General features: G+C 42.5%; 2 protein-coding genes across 4 annotated transcripts; both read left to right on the forward strand.

Moving 5' to 3' along the window:
• Positions 1–16: 16 nt before the first annotated feature.
• Positions 17–11,233, forward strand: LOC105016756 (ellis-van Creveld syndrome protein). Of its 3 annotated transcripts, none has more exons than XM_020055720.3 (20): positions 17–114; positions 737–886; positions 1,024–1,110; positions 1,292–1,515; positions 1,645–1,729; positions 1,830–1,928; positions 2,049–2,183; positions 2,421–2,582; positions 2,724–2,940; positions 4,125–4,273; positions 4,473–4,571; positions 4,662–4,874; positions 5,176–5,285; positions 5,547–5,769; positions 6,276–6,491; positions 6,682–6,820; positions 6,962–7,064; positions 7,903–8,029; positions 8,174–8,264; positions 8,489–11,233. In XM_020055720.3, the coding sequence occupies exons 1-20, from the start codon at positions 49–51 to the stop codon at positions 8,587–8,589; spliced, it is 2,796 nt and encodes a 931-aa protein (XP_019911279.2). In that variant the 5' UTR covers positions 17–48; the 3' UTR covers positions 8,590–11,233. The 3 variants fall into 3 exon arrangements, with proteins under 3 accessions (XP_019911279.2, XP_010879089.2, XP_019911280.2); XM_010880787.4 differs by having other exon boundaries at positions 62–518; XM_020055721.3 differs by lacking the exon at positions 17–114 and adding an exon at positions 354–478.
• A 279-nt stretch (positions 11,234–11,512) lies between these two features.
• Positions 11,513–19,666, forward strand: LOC105016755 (major intrinsically disordered Notch2-binding receptor 1-like). Its single transcript, XM_020055387.2, has 4 exons — positions 11,513–11,761; positions 12,436–14,542; positions 17,587–17,805; positions 19,061–19,666. The coding sequence occupies exons 2-4, from the start codon at positions 12,449–12,451 to the stop codon at positions 19,253–19,255; spliced, it is 2,508 nt and encodes an 835-aa protein (XP_019910946.2). The 5' UTR covers positions 11,513–11,761; positions 12,436–12,448; the 3' UTR covers positions 19,256–19,666.
• Positions 19,667–20,261: the final 595 nt, after the last annotated feature.

The raw sequence follows: 20,261 nt of genomic DNA on the forward strand, positions 1-20,261 counted from the left end.
ACGTGCGTTTTTGGGAATTCGTGTATTTCGTATCTTAAAATCTGTTTAATGATTGGTTACTTCGGATCAGTTCCGACTGCCACAGAAAAGTTACTTTGTAAAGTCGTTGTTTTGGTTAGTTACCTTGCTATTATATCTATAAGTTATTACTTTCTCACAAATAATTTTTAGACCTAAAGTTGGGGTTGTTTTCTGAAGAACGATGTATTACGTCTATAGCCGTCATCGGTTTGAGTTGCTGTCCTGATTTTCTTTCAGAAGTAAAATATGTAATTTTTCCAGAAAGAATTTGCGTTTAATCTTGTATTTTCATCGTTGGCACTCGGGAATTATCCAAAATGAACGACCAGGAAATTATAACGGAATGCTCTAATGATGTTTTTGTTCACTTCGCCGAGTCTCTGCACATATTTACTGGATTGTTAACCGTATCCACCGTATGCGGGGGGTTCTCTGGAATCATAGCTGCAGCCCTCCTGTATGTGTTTTGCCTTAAGCCTATGCTACTGTCTCGAAAAGTAGGTTTTAGATATGTTTATTATCAAAATACTGCATGCCTGCTCTGGCAATAATAACGGTAATAATCAATTTGTGATGACGTATGTAAAAGAGCATTTGGTTGGCACTCTTTCACCCAATATGTTATAACAGTTTAACGGACTGAGTCTGTAATCAGTTTCAATATACACCCTATGCACTGACAGTTTAAAAACTTGTTTTGCTTTACTTTTCTCAGGGCTATGACGCCAGAAGACTATTCGAGGTGGACGACCTGGAGAGAGAAAACCACCCAAGTGATTGTGTCAGCAACAGCAAGAAGGGTGTCCAAAGTGACTATGTCAACAACAGCAAAAAGGGTGTCCAAAGTGCCACGGCCAATGAAAAAGTGAATATGCTGTATTTGTTATAGAAAATTAATGTGCTTAAATGATAGAAATAAATATTGCAAGACATATGTAGTTTATATGCTTTAACATTTAACTAGCTTTCTGAAAGGATTCCCTGTGTTTATTCATTTACCAGGAAAAGAAGCAACCACCAATGAACAGCGACGTGGCTGCTTTTGCATCACGGGCGAAAGTTGTGTACCCTATCAACCAGAAATACAGAGTAAGACGATGTACTTATTTATATAATTACATGGCCTTCATACCAAAGACGCTTTACAATCTATAATAATTTTAATTTTGTCTAATCTGAGAGCATGGGATCTGGTTAAAGGGGGAAAAAATTTCGGGGAAACTTTTGACTTTGAGTTGAACTGCTTCTGAATGAGATGCCTCTATATCAGCCCTTAGCAGATGGCGCCTCCAACCCCTCATTGCACGAGCACTCCAAGCTACCTGTCCTCACTAATGGAGAGTCCCTGTCAGGCTCCAGCAGGGAGTCGCTGAGCCAGGACCAGGACAATGACGACAGTAGCCAATTCATCTCGTCCTCACTGGTCCCCAAAAGCCTGCAGAATGAAAGCTTCACCCGGGTGGCCAACTACCCCAACACAATCTATCAGGCTGGGTGAGCTGATGGGGACCAGATAGTTCAGTTTATTAATGTGCTTTCTGCTATTGCATTTCAGCTGTGTGCCTTCAAGGGCACACAGTTTTACTATAAATACAAACTAACGTAGCCCTGTGATCGTCCTAGTTTTGAAGGCAGGATCAGTCTGTACTGTCTGGCCCTGCAGGATGTTCAGCAACACTGTTCACAGGCCCAGGAGGAGAAATGTTTGGTCAGTCACAGAGCTTGCCTTTTACCTTAAGTAGCAAACCTTTTTGTAAACTGTGAGTGCAATTTTCAAGAAATGAACTCTCCCTTATGTTCCATTGTAGCTCTTTCTCAAAATCCTCCGAATTCTACTTGGCAATCGTTTTCCCAAGGATAAAATGGAATCAGCTTTTTACAACAATATTCTTCACCTACAAGAAACGGTACAATCTTCATCCAAATCCTAGCACTGGGTGTGCAAGCGTAACATGATTTTTCTCACAAAGCGGCTATTTTGAGTTCAAAAATTAGAATTTGACCCTTTGTTGATTATCTCTTTTTAGGACCTGGATTCATTGAAAAGAGACTTGTCAGCAGGTCTGTTTGCCTGTCAGAGAAATAAAGATCCTGGAGAAGATTGTACTCTGGAGGAGATTGAAAGAACTCAGAAAGACCTATTGGAGCATGGCCTTCAAATGGTACACTTGTAGACCAGATCAAAGCACAATACACATTGTATGTAATTAATGAATCTTACTGTCAAATTTGAACTATATTATCTTCTCTGGCAAAACAACACATATATAATTTCACGGCAATGCATTTGTCATTTTGAGGAAAGAAACGTAAGCTAACGAATCCTGACCTTCACCTTTTGATACTTACAAAATCTGAACTTTTGTGTGGAAATGTTTGATGTATGTCTCTCTCCTCAGACGAAGGGTTTTAGCAAGCAGGTCGAGAGCTTCTGCCAGAGTCTCCTGGGCAGGTCCAGTGTGCTACCCAGGGATGAGGCCCAGGAGGTCATCCGCACCGCCATTTACTGTCTCCTCTTGGTGGAAAACCACCTGACAGAGACCCAGGCTGCAGACATGAAGGTGTGATACAGTGAAAATGCCCCTGCAAACAGAAATCAGTCATTGGGATGAGCCTGGAACTAAGTAGTGTAGGTGGATGTGTTTTTCCGTATGCCTGTCCAGTGTAATTCCCATCCCTCATCCTACTTTCTCCTCTCCCAGAGGATCCAGGAGAGGCTGCTGTGGTGGGAGGAGCTGAGAGGTCTGCTGCAGGCCAAGCCGGCCCTGCTGAGACGGGAAGCGTCCCTCAGGCACTCCCTGGTGGCCCGAGGCCTCGAGCAGCTGACCAGTGATGGGCATCTGACGTTTGCCACCATGGAGACAACCTTGATGGAGCTACAGGCCGCCCTGACCGAGGGCCTCCAGAACTGCAGTGAAGGTGACACAAGCAAGGACGCATCTGTGCATACACCAGCTTGTACAAGCATGCACACACACACAAACACACACACACACACACACATACAAACATGTTTAGTTAATATATAAGTGCACTGCTAAGCAGGTTTCTGACATAATTGTTCACACGTGCCACGAACTCCAGATAGCCAACCAGTGAAACAAAACTCTGGAGCGTGCTGACCTCCGTGAATGTAATAGAATACTCTGGAGTGTGCTGACCTCTGTGAATGTAATAGAAAACTCTGGAGTGTGCTGACCTCCGTGAATGTAATAGAAAACTCTGGAGTGTGCTGACCTCCGTGAATGTAATAGAAAACTCTGGAGTGTGCTGACCTCCGTGAATGTAATAGAATACTCTGGAGTGTGCTGACCTCCGTGAATGTAATAGAAAACTCTGGAGTGTGCTGACCTCCGTGAATGTAATAGAAAACTCTGGAGTGTGCTGACCTCCGTGAATGTAATAGAAAACTCTGGAGTGTGCTGACCTCCGTGAATGTAATAGAAAACTCTGGAGTGTGCTGACCTCCGTGAATGTAATAGAAAACTCTGGAGTGTGCTATCCTCCGGGAATGTGATAGAAAACTCTGGAGTGTGCTGACCTCCGTGAATGTAATAGAAGGTTAAAACAGGTATTGGAATTGCGAAAACAGTTCCTAGAGGGTGTAATGTGTCAAGTCTTCATAGTGACATCTTTGCTACCAGCTATGCCCACTGGGAGGTTTTGTACTCCTCTACTACCCTATTGAACTTTCTTCCTGAGGAATATTGGGTTGATCTTTTTATATTATAGCATGTGACCTAGTTCCTAATCATAAATGAACTGGTTTGTTAAAATAGCGTATTGAAGAATGCTCTCCCTTACTAAAAAGGATGAATGGAACAAATGAAATCATAAGTGATAAGCAATTTGAGTGCTCTAACAATAACCACTGAAGACCGCCCAGTAGTGATGAGAAAATACGATTGAATGTTTGTACAGATTTGGGGACGGTACTGTTGGCAAACACCATCTACTTGACCATGCAGTAAATGTTAGGTGTGGAGTGATACTCTGAAGAGTGAGTCATTTGTGATTTCTGGTGAAATTCTGTGTACAATCAGCAACATAGTGCAGTAATGATGCAGTCACATATTAGGACAACAACAACCTTTCTGATGTAGAATGCAGGATGAAGACCAAGGAACTTGTGTATGAAAGGTGCAAGAAGATCGATTCCAAGAAGAAGAAGCTCCTGAGTGCTCACAGGAAGGAGAGAAGCTGTGCCCTGGATTCTGCACAGGCACACAGCGACCCACAGGAATTTGTTAAGGTCAGTATTGCCCTTTAGTGGCATTAATTCCTTGTCGTGTGTCAGCTAATGTTAACGGTTGTGCTAAACTGCTTCTCCACCGGGGCTATTCGCTCACTTCACTGTAATGTCCCCTTTGGATGTGTGCAATCTGTTGAAAGGCACAATGGTTTTCCTGTCCCATTACGTTGTTAATGATTCTAGAAAAATGCCTCTCCAGGTGTATCAAGAGTTGCTTTTGAGACAGAGGAAGCAGAACACTGACCTGGAGCTGCAGCAGGATGGGAAAGTGACAGAGATGGTGTGTGACCTCTGGAGGGTAAGTCGTGACAGTGGTGTTCACCTAGATTTAGCAGCACTGCCAATCCAACTGATTACTAATGGAATATTGCCTGTGGCTGTCCTTCAGAGGCATTACGCCACCTGGTCCAAGAGGCTCGGTGATCTGACCAAAGACATCTTCCTGCCTGCTGTCCCTGGCCAGTCCCAGTTGTCCACGGACCAGTGCAAGAGGCTGTGGCTGGATCTGGAAGGGGAGTTGGTCGGACTCCAGCAGCAGGCAGAGGGCCAAACCAGACGGCAACTGGAGGGCCTACGAGCCCAGCTGAAGCAGGATGGACAGGTAGGCACATTGTCGGACACAGACATGCAATAAATAGAGCGGACTCAATTACTTGTTCTTATACATGACTTTGTATCTGTTCTACTCGATGCATGTCTATGTGGACCTTTGTTGCAGTCTTCTGGACAGGCTCCAGGATTCACTTCAGGGTCATACGTTTTAGGCATCATGCGATAGAAAACTATGAAATGGTCAGGTGGTGCTGCTACACCAGGTCCTGTTACAACCACTGGTTTTCTTTTCTGTTTTGAAAAGGTTTTGCTACATTGTGCTGTATTTCTGTTTGATTGACCCGTTCCAGGTATGGAGTGAAGAAATGGCCCTGATTCTGTCCTGCCTCCGCCACCTGAGTGATCAGCAGCTGAAGATCCTCAGAGGCATGGTGGTCAGACAGAGCTACATGCTAAATAGGTGACACAGGGGAACCTCTGGTGCCGGGAGGTAGAAATGCATGCAGCAAATAGACGAGCCATTGCCACAATAATTCTTAATAATTCTTCTTATTTGTTGCCTTGCCTGGCTGATGTGCCAGACTACAGAATATTTAGGAATATTCACATAAAACTGAATGATTTAATAATATATGTTTGAAATTGATATGTTTAAATTGAAAAAGTACTTTTTTAAATTAATTAGAAATATCTCAAGACTCATCGTGATATTTCTGTCCAGCCACGTGGGGATGCTGATCGAGAAGAAACAGCACCTCCTGCTGGCAGCAATTCAGAGGCACTTTGTGGCAAGACACTTCTGTCTGAGGGTGCTGAAGGAGATGAGGCTGTCAAAGCTCAAGGTGATGTCTCAAGGGGCCGACTCCAAGGCCATGTTGGCTCTGGATGATCACAATCAAGGCCAAGCCCCAGTCAGCTCAGCACTGCCTAAAGACCCCCATCAGGTGGGTCACTGACTAACAAATAGCATCGTTTTTTTGTCTCATATCTTCTCACAGCCGTACAACCAGCAAAAGCACAAGGGGATGAGGACGCTTATTTTGAATTTGTCCAGTTCATCAATACATAGGTAACCAGGGCATGCAAATCTCTGTTCCATCCCAGTGCTAGCATGTTTGATTCAGCTGGTAAATTAATTGCCACAACCATGGCTGGTTAAATCAGGTGTGTTAGTGCCGGACAAGAAATGTGGAAACTGGGTTTCCCTCTGGATAATAGTTGTGCACTTTTTGTGGATTTTTCTTGGCAAATTTTTGTTTCACAATCACATTCCAGGAAAACCAGCTGTCGCAAGATTTGAACGATCAAATGAACAAATAAAATGGAGACAGCTATCTGTCCATCTTCTGCTGTTTTACCCTATCAAGATTACCTTGTTGCTAGGCTACCTGTCTCCGTGTGTCCACGTGGCCTAACAGCCACCTCTCTCTGTGTCTCCGTCTCCCCTCAGGACTCCAGTTCCAGTGTTGCCGAGAGGCACCTGGGCCCAGAAACGCAGCTGATTGGCCACAGCTTCCAGCAGGAGTTCCTGTCGGAGCTGGAAACAGCATCCGAGCTTCTTCAGGCCAACGCCCAGCTGCTGGTGGGGCACGCCCTCAGCCATAGCCTCCGGCAGCAGATGGACCTGACCACGCCCACCGGCCCCCAGCCGGACCATAGCAGGAAGGTATTCAAGCCTTTGGGGCATTCAAAGCTGATTACATTGCAGTTCCCACAATGTCTGGATAGGCTATTAACATAACAGCAAACAAAAATGAGTGTCTGATGCCTGACTGCATTGTCAATAATGTGGCATGCCACAATCGATTGATGTTAAGATGGGTTTTAAATGGTTGTTATTGCTCTGTTTGGTCCAGAGCCAGCTAACAGAAGTGGCCTCAGAGAGTGTGTATGTGACCTGGGATTCCCTCAGCACCCTAGTCACCAGCTACTATGCTCAGATCCAAGACATCACAAGGAGTCTTCAACAGCAGCAGCGTTCTAACTGGGCCAGAGGTCAGATCTGGATTTTTTTCAATTTTATGTTTTATATTAATGTTAATGAGATGCAGAGTTTGTGTAACGTTAATGTTGTGCATGCAGCTTTAATTCATGAATTGATCTCCAAATTGATGCAACTGTTTCTGTCCGTCACAGAGGAGGGTGAACGACGAGAGAGCAGCACTCAGATGAACAAGGATCTGTTAAAGGAGCTAGCCAACTGGGAAAGAAAGCCCATGTCTTCTGAGTTTCATCAGAGGTACATTTTCTCTATTCATCTCAAACTGTTCCCAACCACTTTAAAATACAACAGTTTAGTTTTTTCCCCTTCTAGAAACCATATATTTATAGTATATTATACAATTTAACTGTAAACCAAGTAATATTATTGTGTAGTTGCCAGTCCAAAGAAATTGGGATAAAGCTCTGGAGAAAATTCTAATAAGTACAGACATTGCTTTTTATGGAATAAATGGGCTATTATGGACTGTATTCCTTCTCAAAATATAAGCTATATATCCAAGCACCACAAAAAATTGTATTTTGAAGGCCAAAACTTGAATTTCATGATTGTGGCTAACTTACTATAGATGCTAACCAAACATCACTGATCTGCATCATTAACCTAGGACATGTATATAAAAGGTGTTTGCACTGTTAGTTCTACCACAGGCAGGTTGGTTTACAAAAATGGGAATTCCGAAACACACACTGTAAAAACCTTTTATCTAAGCTATCTAATTAGTTGACAAGGCTAACTAGAGTCATAAATACATTGTTTCCCCTTGTAGACGCTAGAGAGCTGAACTCACCAATTTCTTTTTAACTGTTTCTCTAGAAACCAAGTAATATAGTAAAATACAGTATAATAAGTACTTCTTTTTAAACCAAGTAATATTATATTGCATATTTGAGCGACTACTCTAGTCTGGTGGATGATCTATATGTGCAATGTAAATGTTCTATGAATATGGTTAACAAGACAACTAACATGGCAGACCATAGTTTAAAGAACATACACTGTCGCTGAAAGCTATCAGGATACGGGAAAGTTCTCAATGTGTAATGGTAGCCTGTACTACCTATCATGCTAACAGGGTTGAACTGCAGAAGAAGAGGATGTTGGAACAATATGACTTGGAACAGGAAGTGGCATGTGAAACTCTGAGGAGAAGGAAGCTGGCCCAAGAACAAACCATGGAGATATTTAAAAGACAGCTACAGGTATGAACAATATTGTGGTTCATCATTAAGACATGCTTGATGCGGAACCAGAGAAGGTTCATAAGAGGTGCCAGACATTTTATGCGAAGAGTTTGTTTTTATTTTTTAACAAGGCATACTGCATTTTTGTGTTTGCTCCATCAGGAGGCAGAAGAGGCCTTCGCAGCAAAACTGTCCTCCTTAGCACGGATCCCACCATCCCGCAAAGAGCTAATCACTGAGGATGACACCATAGGTAGTATGCATAGTAATTCAGTCCATCTCAGGGCAATAGCGCCCTCTCTCCTAAATGGTTTATTGCTTTGGACCGCAGTGAATATATGGCACTATAGACACATAGACACTTGGTGAACGTCTCCTTTTGAAAATATGCAGTCTCACATTCTTTCTTTTTTGATACTGAATACCGTGGTCCTCCCCACTGGGTCTTTGTGATTATTGGTTGTCACACGATTACAGGGGAGGAGGAGAATCCGACACTGAATCCAACACTGTGGAAGAGGCGAGAGAGGCGGGAGCGTGAAACTCTGCTGACCAATCCAGCGCTTTTGTTTTCATAGCAATTGCAAATGCAACCTTTGGGAGGACGGTTGACAAATGGAATTCATTTTGAATTGCTGAAAGTGTTTTACTCTGTGATGGGTGGTTTGTTGTGGTGCAGAATATTCATGTTCGTATATTCATGTGTTATAACATTTATTTAAACCTCTATGTACATTTAAAAAATGCTTTTCAATGTTTTTAATTCCAAAATTTTAATTAGTGAACCTCGGGTTAAATAACAAATATTCTACAGTGCCAAAAAAACATTTGCCACTTTAACTATTTTTTTTTAAACATATTTAACTTATTTAATAAAGTTAGTGCAACACCCAATGCATATTGCCGCTTAACATTCAATAACTGGTTATGTCCCTTTTGACTGTAATGTCTACAACCAAACACTTCCTTTAAGTGTTCACCAGTCTGTTACTGTGAACGTATCACGGCCCATTCTTCCATACAGGATCACTTTAACCAAATGTTTGAGCTGCTTCAGGGTCCTCCCACAACATTTTCTTAAAATTTTCTTGACTAGGACATGACAAAATGTTAAATACGTTTGAGCAATAATAAATTGTTCTGCATGACAGTTTTGCTTCTCAGATGACCTGAAATCCTCCTTTAGAATTCTACTGAATTCATGGTTCCTTCAATCAAAGCCAGTCATCCAGGCCCTGAAATAATTGCTCAAACCATCACACTACCCCTACCATGCGTAACCACAAAACAATTTAGGGAGGAATTAAGTGAGGAATATTACCTATATGTTGCCTTTTACTTTCTTTCAAACGTGTATAAACAGTTGCCATACATTACCTGGAATGTTCCGTGAATACACAGGATACAATAGTGATATTACTAATGGAAAAAAAACACATTTACTAAAACCATCCATTCATTGTAGGGATCGAAGTGGGTTCCATCCTATAACTATTTGATATATGAATTCCTATATGGCTGACAGGTGAAACCGACCAGTATGTTGGGTTTGATTCCAGTGAGAGTGCATCTACTCAAGAAACGAAAGCTTTCCTCTCCTCTCAGTCTAATGGAATTTTATGGGCCTTTATGGAGGCTAATGTTCACTAATGGTGACAGGTCCACAAGGACTGAACCACACGACTGGATGGGTGTGTGCGCGAGTGCCTAGTTCTAACAGGTCCTTCTAGCCATACACCTTACAGTTAAGCCAGGGCCGGCTCACCATGTATATGCTGTATATATTTATTATTTTTGGGGGCATTATTATTATCATGTCAGTCACTGACAGTCACTGAACTAGCCATGTCTTACCATTTTTATCCTAATGTAATAGTCACAGCCAAATACTGACCGGCATGGGAAAGAACCTGGTCTGAGAAACTCTAAAATCACTTGTATAATATTTCTGCACAATGGTCAATGTCAAACGTTTTTACACAAATAACGATTTGTAAGTTGGTCTATCCATGTTTGCTTTTTTATTTTTATTTACACTGCTGTCTTTATAAGTAGTGTGTAGGGGAGACCGGGGATGGTTGTAACATTTTGGAAATTTCTGTCTGTATCTTGAAGCTCTTTTAAGCCAGTGCATTCCAAATTGTATACAAACTAGTTACATGTGTCTGCTATTTGATGGCATAGCTGTTATATCTTTGACACAAACATAAAATGCGTAGTTTAGTCTCAAACACAAGGAGTGCAATATTACAATTCACCCCATAGCCTGGGTTAGTTGTAACATACCCTGGGGTGAAATGTAACATTATGATATACCCTGGGGTGAGTTGTAACAATATATAAAAAATTATGATGACAAGAAATGTATATAGAAATCTTTTTATTCAAAACTTCAATTACTTTTTAACATAATTGGTGTGTGTGTGTGTGTGTGTGTGTGTGTGAAGTATGTTAGTTACTGTCGGTCATAGTAGTGAGACATTGGAACATAATACATTTGAACAAAATGAGCATTACTGAATATTAGTTTGTGCTTGTTTGTTAGCGTCAGTCTAGGCATACCAAAATTCAATGAAAACATATATAGGCCTACAACTAAAATTTTGCATATAGTAGGTTGTAACATTTTAATTGTTGTTACAGCTAACCCAGATTCTTGTTGTTACAACAAACCCAGTCTCTTATAATCATGAACTAGCTTACCTTACAGCTAACAGGTAAAACATTATCACTAACAACTTGCATGAAAGATGTCTAGATAGACACACAATAAACATAATTTAAATTTGTTGAATTTAATTACATAGCTGGCAATACTATCACAAAAATGTATGAGGTAAAAAAAACAAATTCTTATCTCAAAATTAGTTTTTTCCTTTTAAGAATGGTTGTGTCTGCCACGGGGTGATACTTCTTCACATGTGAAACAAGGATTAAATTGAGCATGTGCAGACTGAATCAGGTGATTCGTAACTTGTTCCTGATTAGAGAAATTGGAAGTGTTACATTGTGTTACATATGTTACAACCATCCCCGGTCTCCCCTACTTATTACAACCTCCTGAAAATAGCATTTATTTATTTAGTCTAATATTTCTATTGTTGTACTGTTGTGATGGAACAGGCAAGTGTGAGTATTTGGTTTTACTCACACTTGCCTGTTCCCCCATCCTAATCTCTCCTAGGGTCCCCAACATGCTAGTGCCGGCACTGTGCCTATCTAAATGTCTGGAAGCATCAATTATAAAAGCATCAATTTTTAATTTGTTTTTTCTTTCGTACAAACACTTTAGCAAACTGACATGGAAAGAATCATACACAACATCACAAATATATGTTTTATTATCTAACTGATAGGGCTTTATTAAAGACCAGTACGTTTATGATAAACTTACGCAGCCGTTCACATTTACATTTCAGGTGTTATGCAGCTATTCCATTTGGAGAGATAATGTATAGCTGAATGGCGGCTTTTTTGAGGTTCCCTTGGGGATTGGAAGGACTGGTGCGAGGATGACCTGGTTTCTAATTGTCTCCTCTCAGCCTGATCGTTAGCTACCCGTTTTAACAAAACCGATCCAACAAGACAATAAACTCGGTGGAATTAATAATTTTTTGACAGGCAATGTATGAATCTACAGACTAGTTGACGATCTGAGCTCTTCTTGAATATCCTGATGTCAATGTAGTTATTTTAACGGGCGCAAGAGCTGCTTTTGACATCCAACGAGTCTCTGGCTAGAGATAACAGGTAAGTCAAGTCCGCCTGCGTGTCCTTTCATTTAAACTAGTCTTGATAAATTGTTTGTTTTTAAATAGATTACAGTGACCTTTCAACAAGCGAGTGACGACGATTTGTGAAGTTTACTATGATTCCGCGAATGCTTTATGTTCTACAAATCGGTTTAAGGGTCTGAGATGGTTTCAGAAAAAACAATACTACAATAAAACCCTGCAGGTAGGGTATACAATTTAGTATGAATGAGAATGCATTTGAAAACTCATCGCATTTTAAGTAGGCAACTATATTTTCAATCTGGTTCAATTCAAGTTCATGACTGCTCCCTGAGCAAGGTCTCTACATAGCATTCAGTGTTTCCCCGTCACGGATTCATCTGGTCAGTTATTTTAAGGTTTATAACAAGGTCGGCTCATGGTGAAATAATTAATTTTATGACGTAGAAATCCAAGCACAACATGTTTCCGGGGTTTGAATAAATAAAGAAATAACTGATATGCTTCATTACTTAGTTAGATTTGACTGCAAATGATTATTATTTTTTTAATAATTCCACTACTTATTTAACACTGAGGTATTCAAGTGGTAATAAGTTTGCTGTGTTTCAATAACTATCCCAAAAACGATTTCCAACCACTTTGATTATTCTTACATTTCCTTCTCATATTGTTGTTGTTGACTGGAAGGAGAAACTGGACCATGGCCAGCCTGCAGCAGGAGTACCCCCTTGTTCTCTTGGGGATTCTAGAGGAGCTGGCCGCTATGCGCCACTGGCTCTCCTTCCAGGATCTGTGTCGAATGGTCAGCACCCGCTTTGACTTGCAGCACCTTATGGAGCTCAGGAGCTTGCTTTTCTCTGCAGCCTGCCGTGACCCCTGTTTTCCAGCCACACTCTTCAGAGACAGGGTTTCCCCGAAGGGATTGGGGACATCCCCGATAGGTGTGGCAGCTGACATAGTCACCATATTTAACCTCATTCAAATGACGGGCGGGGCTCCCGAAGCCCAGCCTACCCAGCCAATGAAAGCCCAGCACGCCCCCAACATTAACCAATCCCCGGGGCCCTCTTTGCAGGGCTCTTTGCCCGTCGATGATGAGGCGATATTCTCCAGACGGGATAGGGTCCGCACACTCTCAGACTCTCAGACCATCTCAGGTCCTATCGACCAAAGTTTGCTTTGGCCCAAATCAAATTACTCATTCCGCAAGCGCGCCAGTCTCCCTCCCGACCCCCTCTCTCTGGTCTCCTCATCCCCACCGGGACGCGCCAGGGCCATGTCCTTCGACTGGCAACACAACACCCCACTATTCGCCGGAAGTGGTAGCATCACAGGCCAGGCCATGCAGAGCATCTATCTCCCTCTGGAGACAGACAGCGAGTCCTCCAAGGATTCCCTGAGCGGAGACTCTGCGCCCAGGGATCCAGGATCCGAGCCGGGATCCGAGCTGCATTCTTGTATGGAGAAGAGAGACATCTTCAAGAAGGACTTCCACAACCAGTCGCAACTTGTTCCTCAGGTGACCGTCAGTACTGAGTCGCAGACTCCAAGAGGAGCAGGAGGAAGAGGGAGGCAGGACCTTTTTTCCAATCGCAGCTTTGAACTCCTCTCCAACCCGTATCCGTCCCCTACAGCTCCTCGGCCTTCACCAGAGCGCCGGGCCAAACATGAAAGCCTAGACGACCTCCAAGACTCCACGTACTTTGGTCCAGGCAGTACTATTCCTGAGTGGTCTCCCGTCCACCTCCAACCGCCCAGGGCACAAAAGCCAGGATGTGCTGACAAGAGCCTCAGTCTGGATGACAGGGTCGTGGCCTTGAATGGCTCTGAAAGCTCACTTCAGAGGAAACCTACTCCCAGCCCCACCAACAGCACCGCCGTCGGGGTGGTGTCCCCTCTAAAAGGATGGGAGAGGAACCCCGGTCCTGGACATGGAGGAGCGGGCTTAAAGCCTTGCAGCACAGGCACACAGACAGACGCCATCCCAGACCCACGACGCCTTCGGAGCCTGGTGCATGCCGACCGCCTGTCCTTCATGACCTCGATGGACGACCCTGACACGATGGGTGAGGACGACATCAGCGCCATCTTCCGCTTTCTGGATGACATGAGCATGTGCGGTTCCACAGGGGTCCTCCATCCCCAAGACGGGGGCCCCTTGGCGGGCCAAGACACCCCGGAGGCTCGGCGCGGTCGCCTGGGCCAGCTCCAGAGGCTGTTCCACTCGTTGGACGGCAGTGATGACGGCGGCCTCAAGGCCAGTGTGTGCAAGCTGCTGCTGAGGATGGGCCAGATCGAGCGGCGCCTGGAGTCTCTGTCCGAGGTCAAGGCTGAAATCTCCCAGGTGCTGTCCTTCCTCCAGCGGCTGGACGAGAAGATGCAGCAGCAGGTTGTGGCAGCGGGTGGAGGGGGTGGAGGTAGAGGGGGCGGGAGGTGGCTGGGGCCATCCAGCGGGGGTGGGTCCTCCCTGGGTAGCCTTAGCCATCCACTCACTCCTGGGTCTGCCGGTTCCTCCGAGCCCCAGCCTCTGTCTGTATCTGGGCATTCATTTGGCAGCCTGGATTGGAACCGATGGGGCAGTAGCCAAGGGAAACTGGAGGCCAACGAAGGTCTAAGTGAGACGAAAGAGGGTAAGAAGGGCTTTCTCGGTCGGCGGGCCTCCAACAAGCCTGAAGATAAGAGTGGTGTCGACTCCAAGCGACCAAGTGTTGTCTCCAACCTGTCTGCCCGGGATTGGACGGTGTCATTCTCGAGGAGTAAAGATGGCAAGGAACAACCCAGTGATACAGGAAAGGTACTGCACAAATCTAATCTTTGTTAGTATATGATGTGTCTGTCCAGTGTGTGTGTCCATGCACAATTTGTTAAGGATTTGAGTTTTAATTGGGAGTTTGTGTGTGAGGAAGTATGTGAGTGTGTGTTAGGTGTGTGTGCTCCATTTGTTTTTAGGTCAGGGGTGTGCATTGTAAGGCAGACTTATGGTCTGATCAGTTATCTGTGTTGTATTGTTGTATGATGATGTTTAAATCTAGCCTGCTTAACTGATTTCTACTAGATTCGATAAGTATAGATTTAGATAATAAAGCCACAAAATGAAAACTGGAAAAAAAGTATTAGTATTTGGTCCTAAACCTTCCCTTATGTTCCTTGAGTTTGTTATTGCTAAAATACAATTTCTTTCCACTTTCCACTACTACCCTTTATCTACTGGTACCAAACTTGTAAAACACAGATTGAATATAAATAATAAATAGTCCAGTACAGGAATAGTGACACCCACATTGTTCCAGGTACATTAAACCTTTGCATTTGACCCTTCCCTTGGTCTGTGTAACCTTTTAACAGTTGGTCCAAGATACAAGCTGCCTCCTGATCCATGATGTTTTGAGACTTGCCTAGAGTAATCTGAAGTGCATTTGAACGTAATTTGACCTTTGACATCAACCTCTGGGCAAGAAATAAATGATATTATATGCAGTACAGATTTAACTAGGATGTCAGCTAGTATTTTCCCTGTAATATTCAGAGGTGAAGAGTTAATGATCTAAACATTTTATAAACTGACATTAAATGTAATTCACTTGTAGATATTAGCATTTTAGCTGAAACTGTGACCTACGGATACATACATTGTGGATGCATTTTAAGATAGCTAGGAGGGACAACCATGCCGCCCAGCAGTAGTAAGTACATCTTACTCAGTGAGTGCGGGTTTGTTATTTTAGATACTTCAAAAAGCTCAGGTTTCAGAATGATAGCCCTTGGGGTGGGACAGGTGAGATGTAATCAAATATTTGGCTAACATTCAAGCTAGTCAATCAGTCCATTCTTATTCTCACCTATAATTATTTAGGCTAAAATAACACAAATTTGAGGCCAAAAATATTGTCACCCTTACACTTTAGTAAAATAATGCAGCATTTCCATTCAATCCGTTAAAATAATTGTTCAATAATGCAGCACTACCATTCACAAGTTTGGGGTTACTTAGAAATGTTCTTGTTGTCTATGAAAACATAAATGAAATTAGTTTGAATTGGAAATATAGCAAAATGAATAGGAAATATTGTCATTGACAAGGATATAAATAATTATATTTAATTGAAATAATAATTGTGTCCTTCAAACTTTGCTTTCGTCAAAGAATCCTCCATTTGAAGTAATTATTGCCTTGCAGACCTTTGGCATTCTAGTTGTCAAATGGCTGAGGTAATTTCACCCCATTCTTCCTGAAGCACTTCCCACGAGTTGGATTGGCTTGATGGGCCTTTCTTACGTACCATACACTCCCACAACAGCTCAATAGGGTTGATATCTGGTGACTGTGATGGCCACTCCATTATAGACAGAATACCAACTGACTGCTTTTTCCCTAAATAGTTCTTGCATGGTTTGGAGATGTGGTTTGGGTCATTGCTCTGTTGTAGGAGGAAATAGACTCCAACCATGCCACAGGCTATGACATTGCAAAATGGAGTGATAGCCTTCCTTCTTCAAGATCCCTTTTACCCTGTACAAACCCCCCACTTTACCACCATGAAAACACCCCCAGACCATCACATTGCCTCCACCATGCTTGACAGATGGTGTCAAGCACTCCTCCGGCATCTATTCATTTGGTCTGCATCTCACAAATATTCTTCTAAAACTTAGATTCATCTGTCCATAACACATTTTTCCAATCTTCCTCTGTCCATTTTCTGTGTTCCTGTGCAACTCTGCCTAGCATCAATCACCACTTCACAATTGACGTTGAGACTGGTGTTTTGCGGGTACAATTTAATGAAGCTGCAAGTTGAGGACCTGTGTGTCGTCTGTTTCTCAAACTAGACACCCTAATGTATTTGTCCTCTTGTTGTGCAACTGGGCCTCACTCCTCTTTCTATTCTGGTTAGAGACAGTTTGTGCTGTCCTGTGAAGGGAGCAGTACACAGCGTTGTAGGAGATCTTCGGTTTGCTGGCAATTTCTTGCATGGAATAGCCTTCATTTCTCAGAACAAGAATAGACTGATGGGTTTCAGAAGAAAGTTATCTGTTTCCAGCTACTATAGCTGTTTCCAACATTCTGATCAATTTGATGTTATTTTAATGGACAATTTTATTTTTATAACAATGATTTGTTTTGACCCTTAACTGACACCAAACTTTTGAATGGTAGTGTACATAAATATTGATTTGTTTTGCAGTTGAACAAAACAAAAAACTGGAGAATTTACTACATGCTTGTTTATTCCACAAATAATTCCTAAAATGGCCCAGAAAATATTATTGGCCTCTCCTATAAGTAGTTAGAAGTTGCATGAGCCTGCAATATGAAAATGACTCATTCAACCAGTTTGGTAGGAGAGCTAGAAGAACCCCACTTCTGAGAGACGTAAAAATGCCTGACTGGAATTTGTCAAAACAATTTTTTCTGAATCAAACGAAAATGTCTTAGGACATTACCTGGCCTTTTCAACAGACAGCAGACAGCAGACAGTTGTTTACACATTAAAGTAATATGACCCATGGCTCTGTAATCATCAATCTAAAACTCATTGTTATTCTCTTAAGTACATTTTTAATTGTGTCCTGTCATTCACATCTTTGACCTACCTCACATCATCCACTGAATTCCCCCTTTCACAACTTTGACCATTCTCACACATCTTTCAATGCATTCCCCCTTTCACAACTTTGACCATTCTCACACATCTTTCAATGCATTCCCCCTTTCACAACTTTGACCATTCTCACACATCTTTCAATGCATTCCCCCTTTCACAACTTTGACCATTCTCACACATCTTTCACTGCATTGTCTGTTCCACACCCTTGAACCCCCCCCCCCACATGCAGACGGAGGCCTCAAACAACTCTGCCCAGAGTCACAACCTCCTCCCTCAGAAACAGTCCACCTTGGTGAAGCAGGTGTTCAGTTCCTCTCTCTTCTGTCAGAAGGGCAGCGGGTTGACCAACCCTGCGTTGTCGTCCAGGCTGCCCTCTGAGGGGAGAGGAGGGGCCCCGGTCTGGACTGTGGAGGAGAGAGAGGCCAGGATATCCCCTCTGGACCTTCAGGTACATGTTGACCTTTCTGACCTTTTCGTAACACTTAACAACAACTTTGGGCCATCTGGCAGGCTCATTCTGGCCTGTGGCCGGCACTTCAACATCCACAGTTTCCAAGAGGAAATGTTTTGTGGCATGTGAGAAAGTTATAATTTCTTATGCAGAGCTGGGCACCAAACCATTAGTCCATTCATGGTTAATTAACAATATTAACGTTTTCATTAATGATTTAACGTTTAAGTGGAAATGATTATCGGACTAATTAACTTCCGTTACATTTAACTTCCATTAACTCAAGTCTGCTAACCAAAAAACGTTTGTTTTAAAACCCTCTAGAGACCATTTTTGTTCCCGTCGGAAGTGGGGAATGAGACCAAATCCAATGATTGCTGTGCTGAATATCTAGATGCCATTTTCAAAGTCAAAAATGTATTTCTCTGCAGTAAGATTGCGTGCTAGTCTCAAGGCTTCAGTATGAAGATACAAGGGTGAAAAAAAAAACACTCTGCGTATTACTTGTGAGCATCTATTCGGGTGTTGTAAACATCATCTGTGATTCGCCAACAAAGAATGGCTCTCTAGTATCTGTAAAATGGATTGGCTATTCATTGTGGGCAGAGACATTCTAGAAATGGAGTAAATTCAACGTTACTTTACATTGTCTCGCCTTGACGGAAAAGGACGAATGTAATGTCATTTGACTTTAGGAAATCAGGAATCCAATGGAAAAAACACAAGCTTCCAGCACGTACAGTTGAAAAATTTGACACTGGCTGAATCTCAAATCGCATACTTGCATAATATATAGTATGCCTTTATGGGGTACTTTTAGGTGATTGCATTATTGCTTTTTGATTTACTAAAGATACCCCAAAAGCACTTTGTTAGATGATTTTAGGTGTTTTTAGAGCTAAAACCTTTTTTATAATAAAATGTTACTGTTTATCGCAATTACAATTTAACATATTCACGGTTAACAAACGTAACTTTTTGATTAACTGTGCACAGCTATACTTAAATGTACGGTATCTGTATGCTGCACATTTTCAAAAGCAAATGTTTTTTACCTAAGTCAAGATCATCACCAGATTATATTAAGACATAATAATGGGGTCATTCATGCTCATGACCAGTGGCATTATCCACTATAGCAAACTAAAAATGCATTATTTAAAAGTGCAACTGCATGAAAGCGCATTAAAAAATATGCATTATAAGTGTTACAGACCCCGGCTATCTGATAACTTGTGGGTTTGTCCCACAGGCCCAGGAATCTATGAACCCCAACAACCTGGACTTCTGGATGGAGGACATCTACACACCAGGTTACAACACACTGCTGAGGCGCAAAGAAGCCGGCCAACGAAGGGCCAAAGCCTGCAAACTGGGGGCGCTCATCTTCACCGCTGTCACCATCATCCTTGTCATTGTCATCCCCATCGCTGCCATGAGCTCCTGAACGTCTGATTAGTTGGCGGACAGGAAACCGTGATACAAATACCCACTTGATTGGTTTTGGTGATGACAGGATGGTGGGATTCTGAAAGCAGAGGGTTTTTTTTCTTCACTTATAACGGTATGTGGGAATAGTATGCTCTATGTTTGCCATGCTCGTGCACTACTATTTTTAGGAGGGAATATTAAAGAGAGATAAAGCTAAACTAATCCCAACTCTCTGTGAATCCTCCATGTCATTCCGGTACGTTATGGCCCCGAGAGCAATTATGGCCTTATCCTTCTGCAGAAAAAAAACGACCAGGTTAATTTATATTTATAGCACTACTTAAAAAAAAAAAACAGTCAAAAAAGGTTGATATGTAATCTGTCTTTGACTTAGTTTGAATGTTCCTATCATCCAAGCAACATGGTGCAGGGTTAATAACGATGTTCAATAAAACAGTGTTGTTGTTTGTTTGTCATAATGTTTTTCACCGCCGTTTTGTCATCTATGAGAATGGTTGTGATGTCCGCTATATTTCGCTGGCTAAGTCAGTGTCTTTTGATGAGAAACCACCCCTGGTTGTTGTTGTTGTTGTTCTCGATGTAGTTGTTGATTATGTTTTGGCCCTCTGGGATATGGGAAAGAAATCCTCTGCCAGGAACCACTTTAGGTATTCGCCACATAATTCAATTCATATGATACCACTCTACTGTTACCTTATGTGCACACAGACACATCACATACACACAATCAGGCCCTTCATACACATGTCACAAACACACAGTCAAGGTCTTTCATATACACAGTCACAATGTCTCTGATGGTCTGGGGAATGTGACACTCCACTTGGGAGGAATCATGGGTGGATCTACTAATACTCAGCTGCCATTGGGTTGGATAAGACAGTGGGGCAAGACTCCCCCCAAAACGGTTCTCCCTTTCTTCTCCAATTCTTGATCATGGTTATGTCTTATTTCATCAACTCTCAGTGGGCTCTGGAGAGTTGAAGAACAGGGCATGTGTC

Source organism: Esox lucius, chromosome 17, assembly GCF_011004845.1.
Source record: "Esox lucius isolate fEsoLuc1 chromosome 17, fEsoLuc1.pri, whole genome shotgun sequence".
Lineage (NCBI taxonomy): Eukaryota > Metazoa > Chordata > Actinopteri > Esociformes > Esocidae > Esox > Esox lucius.

Coding starts and splice junctions, on each gene's coding strand:
- LOC105016756 (XM_010880787.4), top strand. CDS start 339: ATGAACGACCAGGAAATTATAACGGAATGCTCTAATGATGTTTTTGTT. Junction 1,516..1,644: donor AACACAATCTATCAGGCTGG/GTGAGCTGATGG, acceptor TGATCGTCCTAG/TTTTGAAGGCAGGATCAGTC. Junction 5,286..5,546: donor CAGAGCTACATGCTAAATAG/GTGACACAGGGG, acceptor ATTTCTGTCCAG/CCACGTGGGGATGCTGATCG.
- LOC105016755 (XM_020055387.2), top strand. CDS start 12,449: ATGGCCAGCCTGCAGCAGGAGTACCCCCTTGTTCTCTTGGGGATTCTA. Junction 14,543..17,586: donor AACCCAGTGATACAGGAAAG/GTACTGCACAAA, acceptor CCCCACATGCAG/ACGGAGGCCTCAAACAACTC. Junction 17,806..19,060: donor TATCCCCTCTGGACCTTCAG/GTACATGTTGAC, acceptor TTTGTCCCACAG/GCCCAGGAATCTATGAACCC.